This window comes from Strongylocentrotus purpuratus, unplaced genomic scaffold, assembly GCF_000002235.5.
Source record: "Strongylocentrotus purpuratus isolate Spur 01 unplaced genomic scaffold, Spur_5.0 spur5_scaffold_8, whole genome shotgun sequence".
Taxonomy (NCBI): Eukaryota; Metazoa; Echinodermata; class Echinoidea; order Camarodonta; family Strongylocentrotidae; genus Strongylocentrotus; species Strongylocentrotus purpuratus.
Window position 1 is genome coordinate 20,359,410 of NW_022145614.1, and position 26,072 is coordinate 20,385,481.

Genomic DNA, 26,072 nt, shown 5'->3' on the forward strand with positions numbered 1-26,072 from the left:
ATAGTTGGGAGAATTCCGGAATTAATCAGATAATTTTTTTCAAATTTTGATCATTAATGATAGCCTGTTCTCACTCAAACTTTCAGATTATCTTTAAATGTACATCGAGCATTGAAGTCACTACCTTATCACCATTTTCTCTCATCTGAACAATGTTAACAAGAAACATAAATGAAGCTTGCACAAGAAATACTTTTATTTGTAAAGGTTTGAACTAGAAATGTCCAATAGACACCAGTTTAAATATAAAAAGGACTACTTTATTTTAAGACCTGTTAGATTTGTCAATGGAGAATTGGGCAGTTACACTTTTTGTTTAAAAATTGAAATGCAGTGTACATACCACATGTATGCTCATCTAAAGGTCTGTTAAAATGAGATCTGCTTACTATTCATAATGACCGCTATTCATAAGGACCACTATTCATAATTTGAGAAAAGGGTCATTATTCATTAGGGTCATTATTCATACATGTAAGAACCGCTATTCATAATCGAAGAAGGGGGTCGCTATTCATAAAGGAAAAGAGGGTGGCTATTCATAATACGAGAAGGGTGTCGCTATTCATAATACGAGAAGAGGGTGGCTATTCATAATACAATAAGAGGGTCGCTATTCATAATTCAAATTAAATAAGCAAACAAAATTATATTAAAGGTAATACAAAGTTTTGGTATGGGGTCATGAATTTGGTTCAATTACAATAGGTGAATAGGATTATATGTGTGTTGGGTTGTACTGTATTTTTTGTCACCACAGGAGCGGGGCAGATTCATAAGCTACATGAAGGTAATGGGGATGTCTCCATATAATCATCAAAGATAAAATGTACAATATACTATTAAAAAAGACATACCGGTACAGGGTACGCCATCGTTCGCGTAACGCCTAACGGTCACAATATCATATCTTAATGGCTTAAAATCTTGAAAATCTAACTTCCTTACTATGGAAAATATATCTTGCTATATTGTGTATAATTTATGAAAAGATGGTATATAACTAGGCGCGGATCCAGGGGGGGGGGCAGCGGGCCTTGCCCCCCCCCCGCAAAAAAATGAGAGAGAGAGAAGGATAAGAAGGGAAAGAGGGGAGAAAGGGAAAGAAAGAAGAGGAAGAAGAGTTGCAATTTTCCCGCCAACAAGTTGTAGTTCGGGGGGGGGGGAAGCCCTTGCCTCCCCCCTTCCCCCGCCCCCAAAACGGTGTAGTTACGATGTAGTTACCCAAGGGCACAGGTGATAATATAGTAATATAGTATAGTAATTGATGTGGCCACTAATTTCACAGGCTCTGTTAAATACAAGGTCCATTGATCTCTTGTTATACATGTATGTTGTAATGAAGGTATTGAAATGATATTGATACGCAATTATGGTTTAACCCTTACTGTACTGGGGGGGGGGGGGGCTGGGAGCCCCCCCTCCTCGACATTTTCGGAGATTGCGCCGCAACCGCTTGGAATTTTGAATTGTCGTTTCATGACTTTTTTCCCTCAAGTCTCACGCACATTTTGATACCATTTTCGGCGAAATCGGATATACCTGTAAGGCGTTACATAACAATTAGTATGCGCATGTCTTAAAAAAAAAAAAAAAAAAATTAAAAATCGCATCAAAATTTGCATAAATTATCATTATTAATTACATTAAAATAATTTTGTTTGTGTTAGAAAAGAAGTTTCATATGAATAATGAGTTTCAACATTCAAAAAGTGGAGTTTGACACGTTTTCTGTAAAATGCATAAAATTAGCGCATTTTGCATAATTAATTAGGCTAACGACAAAAATTTGCATATTCGGAAAAAAACTAATTATACCATCTTGTTCCTTACGTAAATATCTACAAACATGCAAATTTTCGTGTTCATCGGACAATCGACGGCCGAGATCATAGGGGGGGGGCCTCCCAGGCCCCCCCCCCCCCCCCCCCCCCCCCCAGTCAGAGGGTGCTCAAAATAGCCCAGTACAGTAAGGGTTAAGGGGAAAAAATATTTGCATTCATTCCAAAGTTTTCTCTCCACTATTTATACATGTAAATTGTTTAGCAATTGTTCAGCTCTCACATTGCTGAAGCAAATGGTCATTTGATGCCATATAAGATACTCATATGTTTGCAATTTTCCATTCTCAAATAAGCAGGGGCGGCGATCCCTTGGGGACGAGGGGGAACACGTCCCCCCCCCCCCCCCTCAATTTTTTTAGGGGGGATCGTCCCCCCCCCCCCTGAAAATTGAAAAAGTGATAAAAAAAGTGTATAGCAAATACTGACTAAAGACTGCAACAAACTTTAGGCTCTGGAGGGCCCTAGAGTGCAGCATTTAGACAAATAAAAATGCAAAAATCTTCTCGCTCCGAAGCTACGCTCCCCCGCATAATATTCTTTGAAGTGTACAGTAAATATTCTAGAAAAGTGAAGTGTGAAAAAGGTTTTATACTATTCTTTTGCTAATTAAAGTATGTACATGTAATTTGTTAATACAACAAAACTTCAAAAACCTGTGAGGGGATAGTCACTTCCGTAACCTCTACCCCTCTCGTTCACTTTGCTCCCTCGCCTTGGCGTAATGATGAGGGGGGGGGCTTGGGGGCAGTTGCCCCCTAATAAAATTCAAACTTGATTTATTTCTAAATCGATACCAGTGATTTACAAATGTTGCTGAAATGGCATGGTTTTTCCTTGAGCTTCCGGGGGTTCTGCCCTCTGGACCCCACCAGGGGCTCTAAGACGAGCCCCTGGATGCTCATCTGACCGTTATTAAATGCCTAAAACCCCTGAGCTTCATGGGCCTACGCCCCTGGACCACACGCCAATTTACGCTCCACTTGCTATGCTCGCTTTGCTCTACCTAATAAAATACTTTAGCCTCCCCCTCTATGAAAAACGTTCCGCGAGGCCTGCATGTACAATGTTAAAGTGGGGATGCGGATTCCCCCCCCCCCCCAACGTTTTTGTTCAAAATACGCCACTTCTCCCCCGTCCCTCGCATTTCGTCCCCCCCCCCACCCCCCGGTCATGAAAAGAAATCGCCGCCCCTGCAAATAAGCATTACCGCCAATTATGTTATTAAATGTACTTCTTCTGTTTTGTCTTTCACACTGAATAGATGGGCGTTTTAAGCACATTTTTAAAATGTTCTTGAAAATCTATTACAAAAGCTGTGTGTATCAACTACAGATCTATTTTCCTATGTTCATACTTGTTTATACAGTTTATATTAAAATAACCTAACAAATGTTACTATAATCATGTTTGGTGTTGGTTATTACTTCATGTGTCAACAAACACTACACGTTTCAAGTGTAATCAGTTTTTGAGAGGTTTCAAGAAATGTAAAGTGTTAGCAGCCCAAATTTTGTGGCAAAAATTAACACACATTTCTGCCAATATTTTTAAAACAAATATGTTTGAAGATGAATATTGATGGCAGAATGCCCTATTTGAGTTTACTGTTGTAGGCAGAAAACCCCAATTTCAGGTTCTTAAATTTTGCAGCAGTTTTTGTTTCAATATCACTTTATTAACAATCATGATTATAGTACATACACTTGTATAGATACTACAAGTAGAAAAGAGAAGAAGCCCAGGTCATGTTTTATTATTAACAATGCAGGGCTAATACTTCATATTATTCATAATGGAATTCGTGATGCATAATGTAGACAAATATTATCAGACACGTTTAACATATCGTCTGTTTAGGGTCACAAGGGCCCCGACTCCATGTCAAAGTAATACAGATCAATGCCACTGTTGCTCCAAACAGACAATGTTACATGCATTCAAAATGAATAAATATAATTTAGAAACAATATGATGTGACTGATATGTGTAAATTACATTATAGAGAGAGAAAACAAATTGATTTTATCTGAACTCTACATTCATACAAAAGCTGTAGAACAAGTATGAATGATGAATTAAGCAACAAGAAACAGGACCAAGAGGAATGATAGGAAGCAGAAGGAGAAGAAGAAAAAAAAAGAATGAGAGAGGAAAAGGGGTAGGAGAAGAAAGAGAAGAAGAAAAATAGACAGAAAGAGAATAAAAAGAAGGGAGACAAGAGAAGAAAGAGAATAAAAAGAAGGGAGAAAAGAGAAGAAAGGAAGAAAAGGAGGGGATCAAAAAAAAAAACGTTCAGAAATTATACAGACGTGTCCTTGTAACAAACACAATCAAACAAGATCAAATTACCATAAAAAATGAGTGCTTCAGAGCATGTTTGTGGCTTTTTGAAATGATGTTGCTGCATATAGAGTTTTGGCAAGAACTGGATTAGGAGTTGAATGACCATGATCGATGATCGTAACTTGGTCAACATCCCAATTAATTCCTAATTTAATTATTCCTTTTCTTTCTACTGTGATTCACAAGAGACCAGACAGCTATAATAAAAAATAGTGGACACAAGATATATCATCGGGGGTTAAACCATGAGCGTTTATTCAAATCCGTGCTAAAATCTAGCCGGGAAATATTTCAATAACAGTCACATGTTAACAATTAAGGTAGTCTATTTATAAAGCGAACGACTGCCGCTTTTCAAATTACACTACATTATCATCAAACTTGTCAAATGCGTTGATGTTATTGTCAATGATGATGAACCGACGATGTCAAAGAAACAATTAGGGTCTATTCTGTCGATGACGACAAAGGTAGAGTTTCTGATGATCTCGAAGAAACAAGATTTGACGATGTGGAAAAGAAGACCCAAGTTTCTGACGATGTGGAAGGTAAGCGTAAATCCTGACCTTCAAACAAATAACGGAAATCGATGGTGTAAATATACAAACTGGGGTTTGTATACTGTCAAACAGAAAGATGGCGTGGTCTTCATACAAAGAAACGATGTCGATGCATATGGAAAACTTTGGGGCGAATTCGTTCATAAAATGGATTGCTCACCGGCTCGGTCAACTCTGCACAGAGCTTCGTACCAAGTCCCGCAGTGTGCACTGGCGCGTAGCACAGATCGCTGGGTGCGTCCATTATGACAAAATAGGGAGAATGGGTCTTGTTCATAACATGAACATAAAACAAGGACGATTTCATTTGCATGTTTATGTCTTTTAATGAAACTCTAAGACGACACAAAAACAATAACAAGACTTTAAAACTGTTGAAGATTGAATTCATATCGATAATTCAATATCAAGGAGTTCACTAAATATAACCCCACAATATCTTTTCCCCACGGAAAAGCGGCGCCTTTATGTCTCGCTTTTTGCTACGCAGGCGAGACAAAAATGACAGATAATTCCTTTATCAATTTTTACAGAGATCGTCAAAATGTTATGTAGTTGATGTCGTTATCAGTATTTCATATATCAGTATTAGTCTATTATTAGGATCTCTGTCCAGTAGTGCCGTGTTTGTGCCATCGAACTGGATCGACCAAATCATAATATATATGCAATATTTTTCCCGTAACATGAAAGTAATTTTAATAGTTTCATACTATTATTAAATGTAATGTTAACTGTTATTGTATAATTGTTTTAAATGGGGGCACGCTACAAGAGTCCTATCTCGCACCCCGGGGCAACGTGTCTGACACGGCCGGTTGTAGACCGAATTTTCCGTCTCTTTCGTTCGTTAGCCTCTTATTGGGGTAGGGTCGGCTCTATTCAGTCTAGGCCGGTTGCGAATTTTTTTTCCGTACTCGAGAGAGCAAAAATCCCATGTGCGCATGCGCGTGGACTTATGATTTCTCTGCTACTTCCCATACGAAATGTACATGTATTCGCATGTACTGTGCACGATTCGCGTTCTACGAGTAAACGATGGCATAGTAGTCTTCAAACACAGACTCTGATTTGCCAGTTTGACAAATCAATATGCGTATGTGTCGCGATGTGCTTATTCAAGTCTGTGTAGTTGTATGATTCAGACCCAGTAGTGCATTTGGAAATACATTGCAACTTGTATAGAATGGTATAGTAGTCTGCAAGCACAGACGCTAATCTGACAGTACACATATTTGAATATAAAGCACTACTCAAGACACTATGTTGTCAAACTGTCCGATTAGCGTCTGTGCTTGCAGACTACTATACCATGCTATTCAATTTGGGATGCATTTCTGTAAGCACTAAAATGTCTGAATCATACAACTACTCAGACTTGAATACTAGTACTATTGCTACGCACGATATATGCGTAATTGCTTTGTCAAACTGGCAAATCAGAGTCTGTGTTTGAAGACTACTATGCCATCGTTTACTCGTAGAACGCGAATTGTGCACAGTACATGCGAATACATGTACATTTCGTATGGGAAGTAGCAGAGAAATCACAAGTCCACGCGCATGCGCACATGGGGTATTTGCCCTCTCGAGTACGGAAAAAAAATTCGCAGGCCGGTTGTAGCAACTACTCCGAAGATCAAGATCTAAGGAGACACGAACGAACGAGTATTAGTCTATGTAAAAGTGCGTTGACCCTCGGCCTCCCACCCACCGGCCCGACGTATTATCTGTACGGTCTGATCAATATCCGTATCCACACACAGTGACAGGACGATCGATGCATTTTCAAGTTTTGAATTTCTCCAAGAAGTTTAAATGAAAAGCGTTATTTCATTATCCATCATAGACAAATAAGGACGTGACATTAAAGATGTCGGTGGGAAGACCGAGACTAGAGCGTGCACAGTCGTTCATGGTGGCTGAAATACCGAATCCATTCGTGCATGTCTTAAAAATGAATACATGGGACTACATAAGGGTATGTAACTATTTTGTATTATGTTGTTGTTGTTGTTATGTTGTTGTTGTGTTATTGTATTTGTAATGAACATTCTCTCGCACAGTCAGGGTTCACTGAATATAGATGTGTTATGAATAGTCAATTCCATTGTATTTCATTAGTCAGAAACTCAGAATACAAATTGCATACATTCTGTGTTGACTTTAGTTTAGATGAATATGAAGGGGTGACCAAAGTTCACAGATTTTAGAATAATATTATTACAAAATGTGATAGCTATTTAGTCTAGACTAGATCTAGACCGAATTTTCCGTCTCTTTCGTTCGTTAGCCTCTTATTGGGGTAGGGTCGGCCGGCTCTCTCTCTAGCCTCTTAGTGGGGTAGGGTCGGCCGGCTCTCTCTAGAGAGAGAGCCGGCCGACCCTACCCCAATAAGAGGCTAACGAACGAAAGAGACGGAAAATTCGGTCTAGACTAGATCTAGATCTATTTGATCTATGATTTCTCATATTCTACACAAATTTATTTATTTCAATTAGGGTCTATTTCCAAATGGACAGCAAAGTTTTTTACTACAGATTGGTTCAACTAGAAAATTTGTCGATTCTGGAGATATCCGATCTAAAAATTTGATGTCGGATCGTGCTTGCGCGCTGCATCTAAAAAAGTCATAAAAACAATGAGACCTAATTTTACGAACGAGGGTTTAGGTCTATAGTTGATTTATTAAAAAATGCGATCCATCAAAAATAAGGTAGACTATATAATAATTTGCAAGGCAAGTCACAGTTGGTACCACTTTTTACTTACAATTTTGAGGAAATCTGCTCTCAAATTGAAGATTTTCAGGCCCTTTATCGGTAAGTTGATAATTTTTCGGAACGAAAGCAAAAGATTGCAAAATGGCCGATCTTTTGTTCATATTTTCACAATTTTGTACCCAATTCCAAAGAAAATTTCTTATCTGGGTAATTTTATGTTCCTCTTTCCATTGGTGATAGACCTACCGGGTATATCAGATTTTTGAAATCTTACTGATTTTTTGAGATAGCGAACTTACGTCACGCTCAAACTTTGGTCACACCACCATACTAATTAGTAGTCGAAGCCAACCATAGCCAACCCTACCCAAATTATCAGAGGCTAACGAACGAAGAGAAAAATGTTGGTCTAATCTAAATCAAATGAAATAGTATCAGTATCACCTGGTCAGTAACTATACATGTAGCCTTTATAAATTATAGGCCTAGAGGGCTAGACCTAGTGCTATATACTCCTATACATTATAGACTAGTAACTACACTGTAGTAACGCGGCAACCTACACTTGTACATGTATGTAGCAACAATTGATGTACATGCAATTCACATTCTGACACTTCTGACTATATCTATTATTAATTGAAATACAAATTATTTGTAACAATTACAGATGAATGAAATATTATTTAACTCTGTACTTAACGACAACTTTTGCACACATGAATACATTACGAAAATGGTCCATGGCAAGTTTTGTTGTGGCATTCTGGTGAAATATGCCACTGCATAGCAGAAATGTTTGCTCTTCCTTCTTTGCATTTGGTACATATTTTAGGGCTTTAAATCGATTTTAGGCCTAACGATTGAAAATATGGATAATTTTTATATAAGGGTCATGGAAAATCTAATCAACAATAATATAGATATATTTTTTCTTGTCTTAGATTGGCATTATGTCTGTCACGGTAGCACCACTTCGTGTGCTGGCATTCACCCTACTTCTCGTGCCTGTCTGGCTACTGTGTGCTGTAGCACTGGCTGGGATAAAGAGGGAGGAGAAAGAAAATCCACTAACAGGATGGAGAAAGTAAGATTTGAATTGATTTGGTTTGATTTGGTTTGATTTCTGCTTTTTTCATTGTTCAAAACCAGGATAACATAGAACATGTAAACGTAAGGTGTATTTAAAATACGCAATTACAAATATACAAACAATGATAACTTCATGAAGTTCATGTCAAAACTTATTTAACATATAGATATAATGACAATTTCTATATATGGTAGCATGAATTTAAAGTATAAATTCTAACTATCCGTGGAAAAGTGCAAGAGACCGATATCATATTCAGTTGACACTTGACTATAGGATGGCAATCCTAGCCAAGGGGATCTGGGATGATGTGTTTAATTATACTGCTTGTTATTCCAAAGTTTCATTTTCCAACATCACCAAGATACAGCAACCTTGGGAATGATTTATCTTAGTGAATAAACCGCCCTAGGATTTTCATAATTGTTGAGTGATAAATCAGCATGAACATTTTTTTGATATTACATATTGCTCAGTTTCTATAACCAGAAAGTAATATGGGGTGATGTTTTTATTGACTGCTTGTTATTCCAAAGGTTCATTTTCCAACATCACCAAGATGAAGCAAGATTAGGAAAATTCAATCTTAGTGAATAATTGGCCCTTGTATTTTGACAATTGTTGAGTTACATGTATGAGCTTGGATATTTCCTGAAATTACACATAACTTCATTTCTTGCAGATGAAGAGAACTTAACCAGTGTACGTACAGAAACAGAAAAAAAAAGTAAAAAACCATGGTGAAACAAAATTATGTCTTGGAAAATCAACAATCAATAGAAATTAGGCTTGAAAACTGTTCAAAATCAGCATTCATTAGGTCATTGACTGATAAGAAACACTGTGATATTTACTTAATAAACATATGTGTCAGATTGTCATGTCATTTTAATCAAACCGCATACATGTACATTTGATAAAAAGAATAGTGGTATCAGTCATCCTAACTTATCAATAACAGAGCACTGTAGTCCTGAAGTGGCCTTTGTTTCTTTTATGCTGATAAAAGCCAATGATGAGATATCAACTGAAGTACAAGATTTTGAATTTTATACCTTGATCATTTTGATGTGATGCACGTACATGTGTACAATGTATATCAATTGTACACAATAATATACATGAACATTTGCATTGTGCAATGTTAAACCACATGCTTGTTTTATTTTGATGAATTCATGGCTAGATTAGACATCCTGTTGTACATGTAAATCCAACAAAAACATAGGTTTTTTGACATGTTCATTATCTTTATGAGGCCCATGGCTAGGTTGAGAATCCTCCTTGAAAGTACAAACATAAATGTTTGAGGAGTTCTGTGCAAAGAAGTGAAAGAACATAAAAGATGCATGAGCCCTACATACCGGTAAAAATTTCATTTTTTGTTTGGGGGGGAGGGGGGGGGGGGGGGTCTAGACTTAAATTTTGGGTGCCCATTTCACCATTTTTCTGGGGTGCCTGTTAGTGTTGGGTCCTGCTCAAAGCATTACTTTTTTGGAATATTAAGGCAATGGACGAGGCTTATGCGATGTCTTTTCCACTTAAAAATATAAATAAAGAGAAAAGCAAACAATTTCTTCCACCTGTACCACAACTCAAACTTCTCTTCAGTTTTTTATTATGAAATCAATATTACTGGGGATGTCGTGGTATAATGGTTCCTTCACTTGACTCTCAATCCAAGGGTTGAGGGTTCAAATCTCAACCTGGTACTAACGTCCTTTGGCAACAGGTTAATCCACATTTGCCACTCTCCACCCAGGTGTAAATGGATTCCGATATGCCAGAGTGATACAAAGTTGGCCACCGGCCTATGGCTGGGGTATTAAATTCGGGAGTGCCAGGAACGTAACGATGTGACGCACAACACATTGTGTGCTATATCAGAAGCCCCCCCCCCCCCCAAAAAAAAAGAAGAAGATTTGTACACTTTAAGTTGACACTTTTAGGGCCCAGAGTAAACTCTCTTTGATGTTCTTTTATCGCCTATTAATCCACAGGGCATTGCGGGGACCTATATTACTCCTTGGCAGGCTCCAGGTATTTTGCATGGGATTTCACCAAGTGAAGATCAAAGGTCAACAGGTGACGCGGGATGAGGCAAGCATTCTGGCTTTAGCCCCTCACGTCTCCTTCTTTGACGTCTTTATTTTCTTTGTAACGGGTCTCCCTAGTGGTGTGTCCAGACAGGAAAATGTTGAACCACCCATCTTAGGAAGTAAGTATAGTCATATACATGAGTTGTTGACTAGGCAACAGGTGTGACTAGGTTGATGTGATGTTGGAGACAGTGATAATGGTTTTCTTTACAAAACAAATGGGAGAGGTTCTTAGTCCATGAAAGGTACCTTATGGAGTTGCCAATTTGCATTGTATAAATTACAAATATGAATATTCATAATTTTTTAAATATTGTCTCAAGGTTTTCTTTAAACTTCCATTGACTTGTTTCTCTATTTTTTTGTTACTATTAAAACCGACTTAATATTAAGGTGGATTTCACCTTTAATAGTGTTGATAATGCTGCCAGTATGGTAATCTCAACACCCATCCAATTTACCAGTATTGCCTATTGTACAGGAAAGCAATATTTGTTTACCCAGGGAAGCAGACATGTTGCTGGTGGGGATTTGAACCCTCAACCTTTTGAAGTTTTTGAAGTTTTATTTATTCCACATTTTACAAAGAAAAACAGTTTATATTCTTTTCTTTATTATACAGGCGTATATTATTATAAGAATAGATTTCACACAAGAAAGAAAAAAAATTATCGAGATTTCAAATCAAATATAATGTACGGAAAATAAGTATGAAATTTCGAAATATGTGTATATAACAGGCTGGGTAGAACAATGTAAGATGTGGAGAGCCTAAGTAAAAAGCATAGCTTGAATGTGAATAGGCTCCCGTACTGAGTAACACAATATAGTAGGTCTGGATTTTAAAGGTATTAGGAGGTGAAATCGGAGTAGTATAGTATGAGATTCTAGAGATGTACAAGGAGAGTGAATTTGAGAAGAAATGAAAAATAGAAATAAAGAGTAAAGACAATAATATAATAGTGATAAGTAGGAGAAGGTGAAGAAGGGAAGAAAGAGGAAGAAAAGGAAGACGAAAAAGAAGTGGAAGAAGAAGAATAAGAGAAAACAAATTGATTGAGAGTCCAGTGATTGAACCATTGTACTACATCACCTCCAAGTTATGTTGCTTGTACCAGCTCTAGTACCTTAAACGGATAATTGAGTTTTGTTGCAGAGGGCGCTACACAAAATACAATTTTTGTGAGAAAATGAATTGGTATGATCGTATTGGCTAAATTTCACACATTTTGTGGTCTAAAATTACCTTCATAGCAAATTTAGGTCCTAAAAGAGCACTATGAATGTCATAAATAAGAAGAAGATCAATAACCATGCACTTTGAACTTTTTGCTGTCTAAAACAAGTACTCAACTATCCCTTTAATGTCCCTCTATTTTCACCATAGCATTGGCGAAGATTCTGCAGCCGGTGTTAGTATCGAGGAAAGACCCTGACTCTAGACAGAAGACCATAGCTGAGATCAAGCGAAGGGCTCAACCGGGCAGCCTGTGGCCTCAGATCGTCATCTTCCCAGAAGGCACCACAACCAATGGACAGTGCTTCATCACATTCAAAGGAGGTATACATTATTGTAGAGATTTCCTTTCAAAAATTGATAAAGGATGTTTGAACTTTTATTACCAAATGCTTATGTGTTCAGTAAAGGGGAGATGTGGATTTAAAATAATAGAATTAATATAAAATAATGCATAGAACGATTTTTAAGCTATAACTAATTAAAAAAAGAGACTTTTGAAAGTTTTATGCTTGTTTGAGTTAGAAATGCACATGAAAATTAACGACTATCTCCCTCTATCATTATGCTTGCCTTTCCTCTCCTCGTGCTATGGGAGGGTATGATGATTAATACAGTACATGTACAATTCCAGAGTTTTACTCCTAGGCTGCTACATAGTGGAATCTACAATCCAGCCCTTATATTTTTCACAGGTGCCTTCTTTCCTGGCGTTCCTGTCCAGCCCGTCCTCCTGCGTTACAACAACGCGCTCAACACATTCCCTTGGACTTGGGATGGACCTGGAGCCTTCTCCGTCTTCTGGCTCACTCTCTGTAACCTCTCAAACAACCTAGAACTGGAATTCCTGCCGGTCTACAGGCCAAGTGAGGAGGAGAAGCATGATCCGAAGCTTTATGCTCGCAATGTCCGAGCTGTAATGGCAAAGTATGCTAATTAAAGGCATCGTTTAACAATGTTAAATCTGAGATGCATGGCCCTACGTGTTATCAGTGTCTGTGATATGGTGTAATATTGAAGTCCAAAAAAAAATCCTTTTCAAAATGATCAAGAAGAGCCTCAAAACAGTAAAAATCTTTGAGTGACTGGTTTTACTGTACTCCTTTTCCCCAATAGACTGTAGTGTTATTAAAAAACATAAGGAAAACGCAAAATGAAATTTCAATTTCCGATCATAAATATCGGGATAATCAGACAGGCGATCGGCTTGTAAAAGTCATGGGTATTCCTGACTGACTTAAAGGTTTCTAATTAAAGGATTTTGTTTCAGAATCTGAGGCAATGTTACCGAGTCACTTTAATGTTCATACCTCTTCGTGTACATGGGGCTTCTGGAATCTAGTACAATGAAACGAGTATGAAAAAGATTGCTTTAAAGAGACGAGACTAATGGTCTTTTTATGCATGTGGTCTGTAATATGTACAGAATCTTTTATTACACATTTCAATGATGACACTATTCAAGGGAAACAGAAAATATGATTACACACACAGGTGATCTTTCTATACAGCTGGTTGCTGAAGCAGGCTTCATTGCATTATGTAGTGTTCATTCATCTGATTTTCAATCATGACCTTGGGTTTGGGGATCCTTAACCAATGCATACCGGTATGTGTTTGCACCCATTGCTGTATTGAGATTACCGGTAGTGACTTTACCTATGGTTTCCTTTCTTGAAATTTTCTATGTATTCTGTAGGTTTCAGACAGATGTGCTGAAATCTCTTGTCAGGGAAACACTCTCAACTTGTATCCTAACAAATCAGTGTCATCATGCAAGACCCTGAATTGTTTTGATGTTGTTTCACATGTACAGTGTAGTTTCAGGTGTTTCAAGGAAGTGAATTTCAATCAGTTTAGGTTAGAATGGTCAAGCATTAAAGGGGAAGTCCACCCTAATATTGAATTGCTTTTAATCGATAGAAGCAGAAAAAATAGAGGAACAATTTTGTGAAAGTTTGAGAGAAATTGGACAACAAATAAGAAAGTTATGAATCTTTCAAAATCATGAAAATCATGGAATCTTTGAGACAAATTGTGATTTCCTCCCCTCACAATTCACCACTAATCTGAATGACAGAATGACCCAAAATCTCCATTTCTCTGAATGTTAATTGAAAAGTAGACCTATCTTATATGGGGGCGCATGAAAAAACATGTTATCTGTGATATATGATCGAGATAGGCATGAAGAAAATATATCTTTTTATCAAAATGGAATTTAATGACATTTCTTTCATTCAACAAAGGATAAAAAGTGAGGGGCTGACATTATATTTAGAGACGGTGTTGCCAATTTGACTCACAGATTTGAAATATTTCATGAAAAGTTATTGATTTAGAAAATCCATAACTCTCTTTTTTATTGTCTGTTTTTTCTCAAACCTTCACTGCTCTGTTCTTCACAATTTTCCCCTTATCTCTAGGGCTTACAAGGTCCCAGTGACAGACCATACGTATGAAGACACTCGTCTGATGGAGGAAGCCAAAGCTATGGGACTGCCTTGTGAAGTGGGCGTGGTAGAATTCCACAAGTTGCTCTCCAAGCTGGGGTGAGTTCTATACAAAGGATTAAATAATACAATAATAATAATAATTCAACATTTGTATAGCAGCACACGTATCTGCCTATAATGGCACAGGCTCATGGTGCACAAAAAGATTCACTACTAACATTTCAAATACAAACAATAAACAAATTAAAGTTGACAAACTAATATTAAATCAAGGAATCAAATGACAAATGCAAATTACTGATTCAGTAAGACATCAAAATGACAACTAGTATGTTCATGAGAGTTAATCATATATTTCCTTCACAAGGTAGGTCTTTAGATTCAGTTGTCAGTATTTTCTGGAGCAAGAAGGGCCTTAACTCATTTACTTTAACACAGAGTTAATGGCCTTCTGGCTCCAAAGAATAAAGTTCTACATGTCATCTGCTTAGAACCAAATGGAAAATAACTTCTTAAACCAAAAGATAAAGTCTTTCTTGCTCTCAAATGATCTAATATTGATTTTGAAAACTTGTATAATGAGGTGTCAGGGACTGGAAAAGGTGTATGAGGGTAATGAATAATTGGTCTAAGATTGAAGTCTACATGTAGCTGCAACAATTAAACCTTCTTTTGAAAAGACATTTGTCTTCATTTGCTACCCTTCACCCAGGTACGTGTATGGTAGTTTAAAGCAAAAGTGATAATACAACACTCTGTTTTAAGCCAAGTCAGTAACAATTTTATATTTCTTGTATATTCATTTGTGTAGTCAAAACAATGGATATTTGTAATACACACTATATTTCATTGTTGTCGCCTGCAGTTCTAACCTTGGCAAATACTGGTTACCGTATTTGCCGGCGTAAAGGCCGCACCGCCGTATAGGCCGCACCCCCAACTTTGACATTTCGTAGAGGAAAAAAAAAAACTACAAAAAAACTACAAAAAAAAACAAAAAAAACAAAAAAAAACGGACCAAACAAAATGATCGTAATTTTCTTGTAGAACACTCTTTTTATTTTACAAACTATACCAAATTCATCAATATTCTTATAAATCAACAAGAAGTTAACCTCAAAAATGATCATAATTTAGCAGATCTTCATCGACTTTTAAGCTAGTACTGTATCGTACGCAGATTTGGTATCCTACAATACCCCTTCCTCGATGTGCGGTGTAATCCGAAATAGCATTTTTCGACCTGCGCAGTTGCGTAGCGCGGCAGCTAGCTCCGTAAGTAACGGCCTGTCCCTTTGTTTACTTTTTGGCAATGCAATGGTATGGACTTAGATCTAGATCTATCGGCAGATTTTATTAGAAAAATAAATTTTTTCGTCTTCATGTCAACTATGCAACATAAACTTGTCGGTAAGTTGTGTGGAGTTATTTTAGAATTGTCCTGTACCGTTGTCTAGTCATGCTACCGTTCCTATAGTCCCATACGTGCAAATGGACGTCATGTTTTGACCGCTGAATTTTGTTGTTGTTGCGTATACGCCGCACCCTGACTTTTTGATTTTTTCTCACCCGAAAATACTGCGGCCTTTACGCCGGAAAATACGGTAACACCATCTACGTCTTCTTTAGGACAGCTGCACGTAAACGAATGGACTTGATTAACTGGGTCAGCGCGTGCTAGCGTTCATGAAACAGGCCAAAGTTCTCTTCACGCTTCGGTTTCGCGTATGTTGCACGCACATAAATGCTGCGGTTGCGACGTCCGTAGTCGTATTATACCGATTAGCCCCGGGTAGGGCCACGGGAAAGACACATAATCTCGTCATGACACACTCTCTTTAAAATTTATTTTTATTTTCATTTGACCATTTTCAACACAATGCCTGCAGGTTTAAACTCGAGGGTCTGCGCACTCACCTGACTAAATATGCAGACATAGCTAGCTCAGGAGGCTACATCAAAATAGAAGACTTTGCCAAGTATCTCAACGTGCCTGTCTCACCCGCCCTCCAAGAAGTCTTTGATGTATATGACAGGGTGAGAAAAATAGTACAAAGCGTTTAAAGGGATTTAATTGGGTAACTTTGTCTCAGATTCTGAAACAAAATTCTGGATTTAGCTCATGCTAGACCCTACAATGATAATTATAAACCTTTAGGTCAGTCAGGAACCACATGACTTTTACAAGCCGATCGCCTGTCTGATTATCAAGATATTTATGATTGTAAATCTGAATCAAATTTTGTATTTTCCTAACGGTTTTCATAACACTGCAGTCTATTGGGGGAAATGAGTATGGTGATCCAGTCACTCAAATATTTTTACTTTTTTGAGGCACTTCATGATCATTTTGATCAATTTTTTTAGGGCTTCAATATTACACCATATCACAGACACTGGTAACACATAGGGCCATGCCTCTCAGATTTAACATTGTTAAATGATACCTTTAATAAGGAAAAGGGGTACGAGGGGGTGGGGGATTTGCTCTGCCATTTTGACAGATTTTCATATAACTTGAAGCAATCAGAATGGCAGGAATGTCAATCCATATCAATTGCAGTTTCATGGATTAGTCTCTTAAGATCTTGCATTTTAATTTATTTAAACTTTAAGACATGGTGACACAGAACAGAGTATACATTCTTGCCAAGGAGGAAAGAGCCTCCTATTCCATTGCAATACAAATTTATCTTCAAAAGGATTCCTTAATTAAGTAGAAAATTCATTACAAAAAAAAAATTAAATGTGCATCAACAAATTGCAATGCCAATATCAATATCGATTTCATAATCTACATAAAGTTTTAATTTTCTTAAATCTCTATATTTCTGTTTTCTTTGGTTATAACAAACTTCAAATTGAAAGGCTGAAAGGACAGTAGGGATTGTTTGGTATTTCACTTGTACCTATTTGAAAGCAAGATCAATAAAACGATTGTATTGGTGTCCTTGCTTTGCTACAGGATGGCAGTGGGAAGATAGATTTCAGAGAGTACGTGATTGGATGCGCTTTGGTCAGTCAACCAGCGAACACAGAAGACACGTTTCAGATGGCATTTAAGGTGAGGGATGATTTAAAGCCTGTCTATACTAGTTTGGCTAGGGGGATTAGACCTCCTTGCAAGGTCTCTGACAGATGGTTATCTCATCAAATCAGCTCTCAATTAACATAAGAAAAAGAGGATCATGGGGGACCAATGGACACCGATTAGGCATTGTTTGCTATATAAAGAGCGCAAGTAGCTATAAGTAGTGCAGTGGAGATTTAATGTGAGTGATGAGTTTAAAGTATAGATTATGTGTTACTTGATGTAGAAAAAGTTAATATGAAGGTTAGGATGTAACTAAAGGCATATCAATAATTTCAGTGATATCAAGGAAAGAGCTTTTTCAGAAGGTGTATCAGAAATTTTACACTGTCCTGCCAATAACAAAAAGATGTCAAAGGCAATGTTTTCTTTCAGGTTGTCCAGATTATCTTGAGCATTGTGGTGTGGTATGTTCAAAAGTCAAGATTCCTTTGGAAAGAGCTAGTTGTCCAGACTGATTTTTGTTGACCAACACATGGTCCTGGTGTGTGTATATGTTTATTGTGATAATTTGCAGTGAATCTGAAATTTTGGTTGTTTGTGAAAATCCAACTTAGTGTATAAAGAATCATTTAGAATCATCTCAGGCCAGTGTATCTCGAAAACACAGCTTCATTATCAGAACTAAAGATAGACTTTTAGGGCTCGTTCATATCTTATTGAGTAAACCACCCCAATTTTGTTCATACATGTACATGAATGGCATATTTGGGTACCTGTACCTATAAACAAAGGTCCTTACAAAATGTATTCTCTTATATTTGTGTTAGAAGATACAGATATGTGAGTATGGCTCACAAATAGCATGTATAGAATGTGTCCATACCTGCTACTTTTATATGCCATGGTTATTTAAGGCAACTTACCAGGCCATGTTAGAACAAGACTGAAGAAGGCGCAAATTTTCACCAATCCAGTGAGCGTGACCATTATTCTTATATCATTGTTTTGTGTTTAAAAATTATTTTTGTATTTCTGAATCAGTTATTTTTTATTGTTGTAGTTTTTTCTCATAAAATGATAATTCATAATCATTACTTTTACAGGGGGGGGGGGGGCTACACCCTACAAGCTCTGCTTTTTAGTCGGCCCTCCTTCCCTTTCAATTTCATGTTTTTTTAATGTATTGTATTGTGCACATTGATCTATATGTACCGGTATATTAATATGTGAATATGTAAAAATGTACCATCATTGTAAATATGAAAAATTGAAAGAGGAAAAATAAATGAATTGAAGTGAATTGAATTGAATCCTTCTCACTTACAGATGTTCGGGGGAGACAAGGAGTATATCAGCCCAGAAGATCTTTTCCAGATTCTAGACAATGCATTCGGGATGGAAAGAGAGGAGTCGGACAGGCTGTACCAGGAGATTGATACAAGGGGCATTGAGCGCATCACATATGGTGAGCAAAAATGTGTCTTTTTCACCTCACTCGAAATTGAGTCTTTGAAACCCTTCTTAGTTTAGCACTCAGTAGAAAGCTACAAGGTTTTTATACTAGTAGACAAAATACATGTATGTACACAAGGGTACATTTACTAAGAATTTCAATGGAAACTTTTTGATTCAAGAAAAAAAAAATAGAAAGGAAGAAAAAACAACACTACAACTGAAAGTCTTGTCTTACTTAGATTCCTGGCTGTCCTCTACAAATGTAAATGTGGCTCAGCAACACATACTGGCACATTGAAACCATGTCTTGACAGAGGAGCTCATCTGGCCAGTTAACATTCATCTTTCCCCTATCTATGAGCTGTCTAACTGGGGCACACATGCACCCAGTCCAAATGGCTACTACTAATGTTCTATGTTAAAGATGGCTGTAAATTAGCCAGATGCAGTCTCTTGTCTAGAAGCTGTACTTTTACCTGCTACTTCATGTAGATTTCACTAAGCTATGTTATGACAAAGGAATTACATAAACCGTGTCATTGCGGTACCAGTATATTCTGATATAGTTTCTCAATTTTTCACCACCACCACCACAATTAATTTCCCTATGTTTATGTGTCATTGTCAGATGAATTCAAAGCTTACGCCATGAAGAAGCCAGAATACGCTACCCTCTTCACTCGCTACATGGAGATGCCTTCCTCATCCTCATCCTCCGATGAAAGGATGCCCAGTCAAGCATCCTCCGATCTATCACCACGGCAACGAACGGTACAGAGCAAGGCGGAAGATGCACCCTCCAATCTATCGCCACAGCATGGTCCGGTGCAGGGTAAGAAGGAAGACTGACATGAGGTAGGCCTGCCTCCAGTAGACTGAGTCGGACCAACTTCTGATGCGTTGCTAGGTGACCCTTCATCCTTTCAAGACTCTCTTCCCCGTTATTCTGCAGATCTGGTCCCCCTTCCCCCCATCAAAAATAGGAAACCGGATAGCATGCCATTCTGTGCCAGAAAAAAGGCTTGTATTGTGCAAACATTACATGGCTATATTTTTACAAGTGTATCGTAAGTTTACGCACATCTGTTAGAGATTATTACTTAATAAGATATTATGAAAAATGGTTTGAGATAAAATGCAGAGCAGCATGATTTATATTCTTGCTTTGGAGTCTTTCTGTATGCTGTAATGATACTTTGTTCAGAACCTATGGAAGCGTCTAGCATTCATGTAAGTAAAAACATTTAAGTCTTCTATCTTTCATTTTACATGTCATTTATATACAGTTTACTATTTTGCATGTAATATTGAATATTTGGGAATATTGGGAAATGTTTCTTTGCAATGATGTCAAATTTTAATGCAGGATTCATTTAGTTATGCCGAAATCTTGTACTGTATTTGATATTCATGTAGCTATATGTTTATATAGTTGTGCTTTTTAGGACAGATATTGTTCATATTAAATTCCAATGTTACTACATTATTGAGATCAAGTTATCTTTAAATCTTTAAATCATTTTATCACATGTATATACGTGATGTATACAGGGTATAACAAATTTATTTTGGAATATAGGAGGCTCTATGTCCTGCTATGCGAAAGTGTGTGAATGTATATATTGTGGAACTGCATGGAAACCTGTCCGCTAACTTTCAAAACATTTCTCTTGCACAAATCAGGTTCTGCGAGAAAAAAAGTGCGCAATAAAAGCAGTCGGTGAAATCATGTTTGAAATCAATAACGAATGGAAAGAAAGCCATTCTTCCTAAGAATGACATTCTTTTTTCACAGAACATTTACGCCTACATGGATGTGTCATACGATAATGAATTCATTGGGGAATTATTACTAGGATGAACTTCAGTCACAAACTCTCAAAATCATTTCCGATGAATATTAAAAAAGGATTTAGTTAGAGCATATAAAAACACATTAAACTACCTTTTTTTAACGTAAATGTACCAATACAACATACATTTATATTTATCATATATTCCATGACCTTTGTACTAAATTTGCAATCTTCAATGATCTCAAGAAGGACAGGATATAAATACTCATCCAAGAGGGGGAAAATATACTTCTACATAGGCTTACTGTTTTCTAAGTACTGACTGTATTTATCCTATCTAATATGCCTAAAATTCCACTTATTCTTTATAATAAATGAGAAAAATCATTTATAAAATCTGTTATGAATTTTGTACAAGTATTTGATTGTCTTTTTTGACACATCAGGCTGTGCTACAGGTTTTACGCACAAAATATGTATGCATGTGGTATTATGTAATAACAAATGACTATAATTCTAGTAAAATTCTTGAAAATTTATAAATATATATATATATATATACTGGTATATATTATTTATTTCTATAAAAATCATGGATAACCTGAATTGTTTGTATATTACAGAGTACAGAGGATGGATTGAATTTTCTTGATTCTAAATTTATCCAATGAATCCAAAAAATATATGAATTACTACTATTCAATGAATCTAGCAATGCAGTCACGAATTGATTGAGGATAACAAGGTGTATTGTTGAATATCATCTTGTTAAGTTTAATCACAGGTACAGTACTTGGTTACTCAATCATGCCCACGTACTATATTCCACGTTGGTCACAATGAGTTGGAGACAGGCCAGAACGCAGTCAATGTAAATTAGAGCAGTTTTCACATTATTCTTAATTTATCTGAGTGTGGGTTTTAATTACATCTGTGTGGATTTACATTGTGTCTAAATCTTTATAAATGGTGCTTTGCCATATTTTCAAAGTAGATAATAGATGGCGTTTTTGTTATGTGGTGACTGAAATTTTTGTTTCTTCCTCCTGCATATATGCAGAATTTTTTAGCCATTCTTTCATTTCTATAAATATTTCCTTTTTTTTTCTTAAGCAGTTGAATTGATATATATGTGTTATGAAAGAGGATATTTTTTGATTTGCTCATTTTTTTAATACTTTTTTACTTTTTAAAACTGCTAAGTCTCAGCTGTTCTTCTCTGATGTGGGGTATATTTATATTCAGTTTACCGTTTTGAGAGTGTATGTATGTATGAATGTATGTTTTTACGTGGCAATGGCTAGATTGTTTTAGATTTGATTAATGTAAGAAAAACATAGTATCAACTCTGTGCTTGCCAACTGATGTATGATGTACATGTAGCTGTAAAAAGAGTTTCTCTCCTTCATTATAAAGTGCTTTGAATATATTTTTGTGTTCGATTTTTTTACTAAAAGGTGTAACAAAGTTGATCATTTTTGTTTCATTTTAAAGATATATTTGTCAATGCTTGTACTACCGGTATGCATATGTGCTAAAATACTTTTGTTTTAATACTATATTTGCTTTATATTTTGATTTTCATCTGTTTGCCGGGTATCTTCTAAGCTAGTGATTATGTAAAAACAGAAACTAGCTGCATATAAGCATACAAAAATCAAATTTGAAAATTGTTAAAGTAGATCATCTTTAGTCCTAATAGTTGCCGAGTGGTTTGGACCACCAATGGAAATGTGTTAAGAATGCCATACCTGAACCTTCACTACAGAGTTTTGTACATATCGAACTGTGTATGCTAATTGAAAAATTAAAATTGGCCTAGCTTACCAAAACTGTTACATGTATATTCTGTACTTTAAAGGTATTCTACATATCTTGTCGTGATTTGTAATATTCTTCTAACTTAGTCTTTCACAGTCAGTATCAATTAGGTGCAAGTCTGTAAAAATGTACTCTTTGTCAGTACCATGTACCTGAAGACTAATATACCTTGTGAATGTGGTACATCCTCTCTTTTTGTAAACTGCCAGTAATGTTGCTTGCTTGATATTTGTTGATAAAAGCTTTTATTGTCTCGCCTGCGTAGCAAAAAGCGAGACATAGGCGCCGCTTTTCCGGTGATGGCGGCGTCAACGTCAAAAACCTAACCTAAGGTTAAGTTTTTGAATTTTTGATATAATTTTTAAAGTATAAGTTCTCAGTTAATGAAACTTGGACTTATAGGGTTATCAAGTATCCTCAATCATGTGAGTAAAATTTCAGGTCATTAAGTCAAGGTCAAAGGTCATTTAAGGTCAACAAACGTAGACTCTTTGTGGCATCAACCAGGCGCGGATCCAGGATTTCTTAGGGGAGGGGGCCCAACTTTTTTTTTTTTTGCTCCCGAAAATTTGAAAATCGCGCCGGCCGAAAAGTCGCTCAGTGGGGGGGGGAGGATGACAGAGCCCATTTTTTTTTTTTTTTTTTTTTTTTTTTTTTTGCTCCCGAAAATTTTAAAAACGCGCCGGCCAAAAATTCGCTCAGTGGGGGGGGGGGGGGGGGGTAGTGAGCACATTTTTTTTTTTGATCCTCAAAAAAAAAATTCAATTTGCACCCGGGGGGGGGCCCAACCCCCAAAAAAGGTAAAAAAAAAAAAGGTAAAAATCACGTGATTTTACATGATTTTTTTCTCAAGGGGGGGGGGCCGGGCCCCGGGCCCCCCCCCCTGGATCCGCCACTGGCATCAACATCAAGATTTTGAATTTTTAGCATAATTTCAAAAGTGTTTGTTCAAATTCGATGAAACATGTACACAAGGGTTATCAAGTGTCACAAATCTTATGGCACAAATTCCAGTTCACAAAGTCAAGGTCAAAGGTCATTTCAGGTCAGTATGTGAGGATTGTTAAATCAATTTTTTCATTTTTTTTCATATTCCATTAAAATTATTAATCTTGGTACAAATTATAGTAAATAATTCTTCTGATGACTCTTGGTCAACATTCACTTTAAAATGCTGAATATATTCAGAGGATTTCATTGGGGGGGGGGGGGGAGCTACTTATTGGCCACCCTGTCTGAATAATGTCCCAGCCTCAATTTTTTATCATATTGAATTGCGTGATGCAGGCGAGACCACCGAGGGCGTTTCCCTTGTTTCTCATGTTTCTGAGCTTTTCGATCCATTTCATTTCACTATATATCTCTTTGGTTTTGATTTTTTTTTCCTGTAAATTTTGGTGTTAATATCACCATAAACTTATTATTTAAGCTACATGATATATTCATTTGCAGTCTTTCTGTTTAAAATGAAGTAAAAGAGGACATATATATATAAGAGATTTTATTCACTTAAAGCCCCTCTAAAGCGTTAGGAGCCCCAAATTCGCCCCAAATTTGATGGCAAAATTTCAAGAAAAGAGGATGTCATTAAGGTCTCACTTCTGCAAAGATTTCCTCTCAAAAAAATGTGTTTAAAGACAAATATTGATAAAAGAATACAAAATTTGAGTTTTCTGTTGTACGCAGAAAACCTAAATTTTGTATTCTTACATACCGTAAATATTCGTCTTCAAACACATTTTGTTTTGAAAATCCTAGCAGAAATATGTCTTAAATGGCATCCTCTTTCACATTATGATACAATTTAAGTGAAATTTTGCCATCAAATTTTGGGAGCTCCCTACACTTTAAAGGGGCTTTAAGGATTGGGCATTTTTTTTTTTAATACTCTTTGATGGTACTTATTGGTTGACATCTTGTATATTTTATGAAGATTAAATTTTAAGTTTTAAAAAAATAAAAGAAATAGCAGTCATGTGTCATTATATCATGCTTCAACATTAATTCTGGGGCAGCTATCCCACGGCCTACCGCCTCCAGACAACTGCCCCCCCCCCCATAAGACTATAACCCCTGTGTAATCGTCTGAGCAGATTTCTGGTAATCTTGGGAGTGTTAAGTTTTCCAGGTGGTACATGTGGTCGTCCCAGTGATGATTGTTCTAGGAGGTAGTTGTCCTAATGGATAGTTGCCTGGGGGTGTGGTTAATTGCCCTTCATCGTTTAACAATGTTAAATCTGAGATGCATGTTTTAAAACCGTTAGGAAAACGCAAAATTTGATTTTGATTTCCAATTGTAAATAACTTGCTAATCAGACAGGCGATTGGCTTGTAAAAGTCATGGGGTTCCTGACTGACCTAAAGGTTTATAATTATCATTGCAGCATGAGGTAAATCCAGGATTTTGTTTCAGAATCTGAGACAAAGATGCCCAATACAGGTAGTTGACTAATTGGGGGGGGGGGGGTATTTGCCTGACATTGAATTATTTCATTCACTACCAGAATGTTCAAGGTACAGTGAACTACATTAACGCATTAAACATTAGATAAAAAGAGACAACAAATGGCAAAAGCTATTCAGGTTTTTCCAGAAATGAATAAATAATTTCCTTTGGGAGGAGTCTTGGGAAGTTGATGGGGTGTGTCATTGGTGATATGTAAACTGTTCAGTGTGCTCATGGAAAAGAAAACAAGTCTAAAAATATAGATTATTTTTAATGGTTTTGAATGCATTTGTGACAAAGCCCAAGGGAACGTACTGCAGCATTCAGTATATGCTGCCTAATCTAACAATTGTAAGCAATGTACGTTCGTAACTTTACCATAAACCTCATAGTGAGAAAACATAGCTAGCTCACACATGACTAATTTCCAGCCCATCATTGGCATAGGGTTCATACAACCATTAAGAATCATTATTCACTGTTTATTGAATTGTTTGAAACACTAGAGAAACAAGAATCACATTAACACAACAATCACTGAATTTTTCAAGGAAGACACTTTTTATTCTAAAATACATTTAATAGATAAGAAATTATGCATATTCAACAAGGAAATTTCATTAAGTTTGATCAGTTTGAAGAACTCTTTGGAGGAAAAAAAATTCCACAATGTAACAAATATGGATTATAACAATGGATTTGTACCAGCGCTCAAAATACACGGGGGCGATGGGCGATTCGCCCCCGTCAGGTTGCTCACGGGGGCGATTGCAAAATTAAAAATCGCCCCCGTGGAATTATAAACTAAAGATTATCTTTTCTGATATAACTTTAACACAATATCGAGTATCAATTTTCAAACCTTAAACCAATGAAATGGAAATTAGATGGCGCTTTCTCTCCCATCTCTTTGAGTATTACCGATACAAACAACGCAGTGCAGCTAATGCAGCCGTCAGCAGTTGATATACTGCGCCCCGGTAGTACCGGTGTGCGCACCAACGCCAAATATCTGCTGGAGCTGGAGACGATCACACAAGGAATGAAACATGGAAAAGTTTTTAGTTTTGAAAAGTGTGAATCCTCTGAAATCTGGTTATTCTAAAGGACCAGCAAATAATTTAACTCGACCAGTAAATCAATATTGAGAAGAAGATCACAATTA

The 26,072-nt window shown here is 36.7% G+C and overlaps 1 protein-coding gene across 1 annotated transcript; it reads left to right on the plus strand.

Moving 5' to 3' along the window:
• Nucleotides 1–6,429: 6,429 nt before the first annotated feature.
• Nucleotides 6,430–22,644, plus strand: LOC579107 (lysophosphatidylcholine acyltransferase 2). Its single transcript, XM_030975354.1, has 10 exons — nt 6,430–6,728; nt 8,415–8,557; nt 10,564–10,781; nt 12,050–12,223; nt 12,595–12,826; nt 14,326–14,451; nt 16,245–16,392; nt 17,321–17,419; nt 18,716–18,854; nt 19,473–22,644. The coding sequence occupies exons 1-10, from the start codon at nt 6,621–6,623 to the stop codon at nt 19,691–19,693; spliced, it is 1,608 nt and encodes a 535-aa protein (XP_030831214.1). The 5' UTR covers nt 6,430–6,620; the 3' UTR covers nt 19,694–22,644.
• The last annotated feature ends 3,428 nt before the right edge of the window (nt 22,645–26,072 follow it).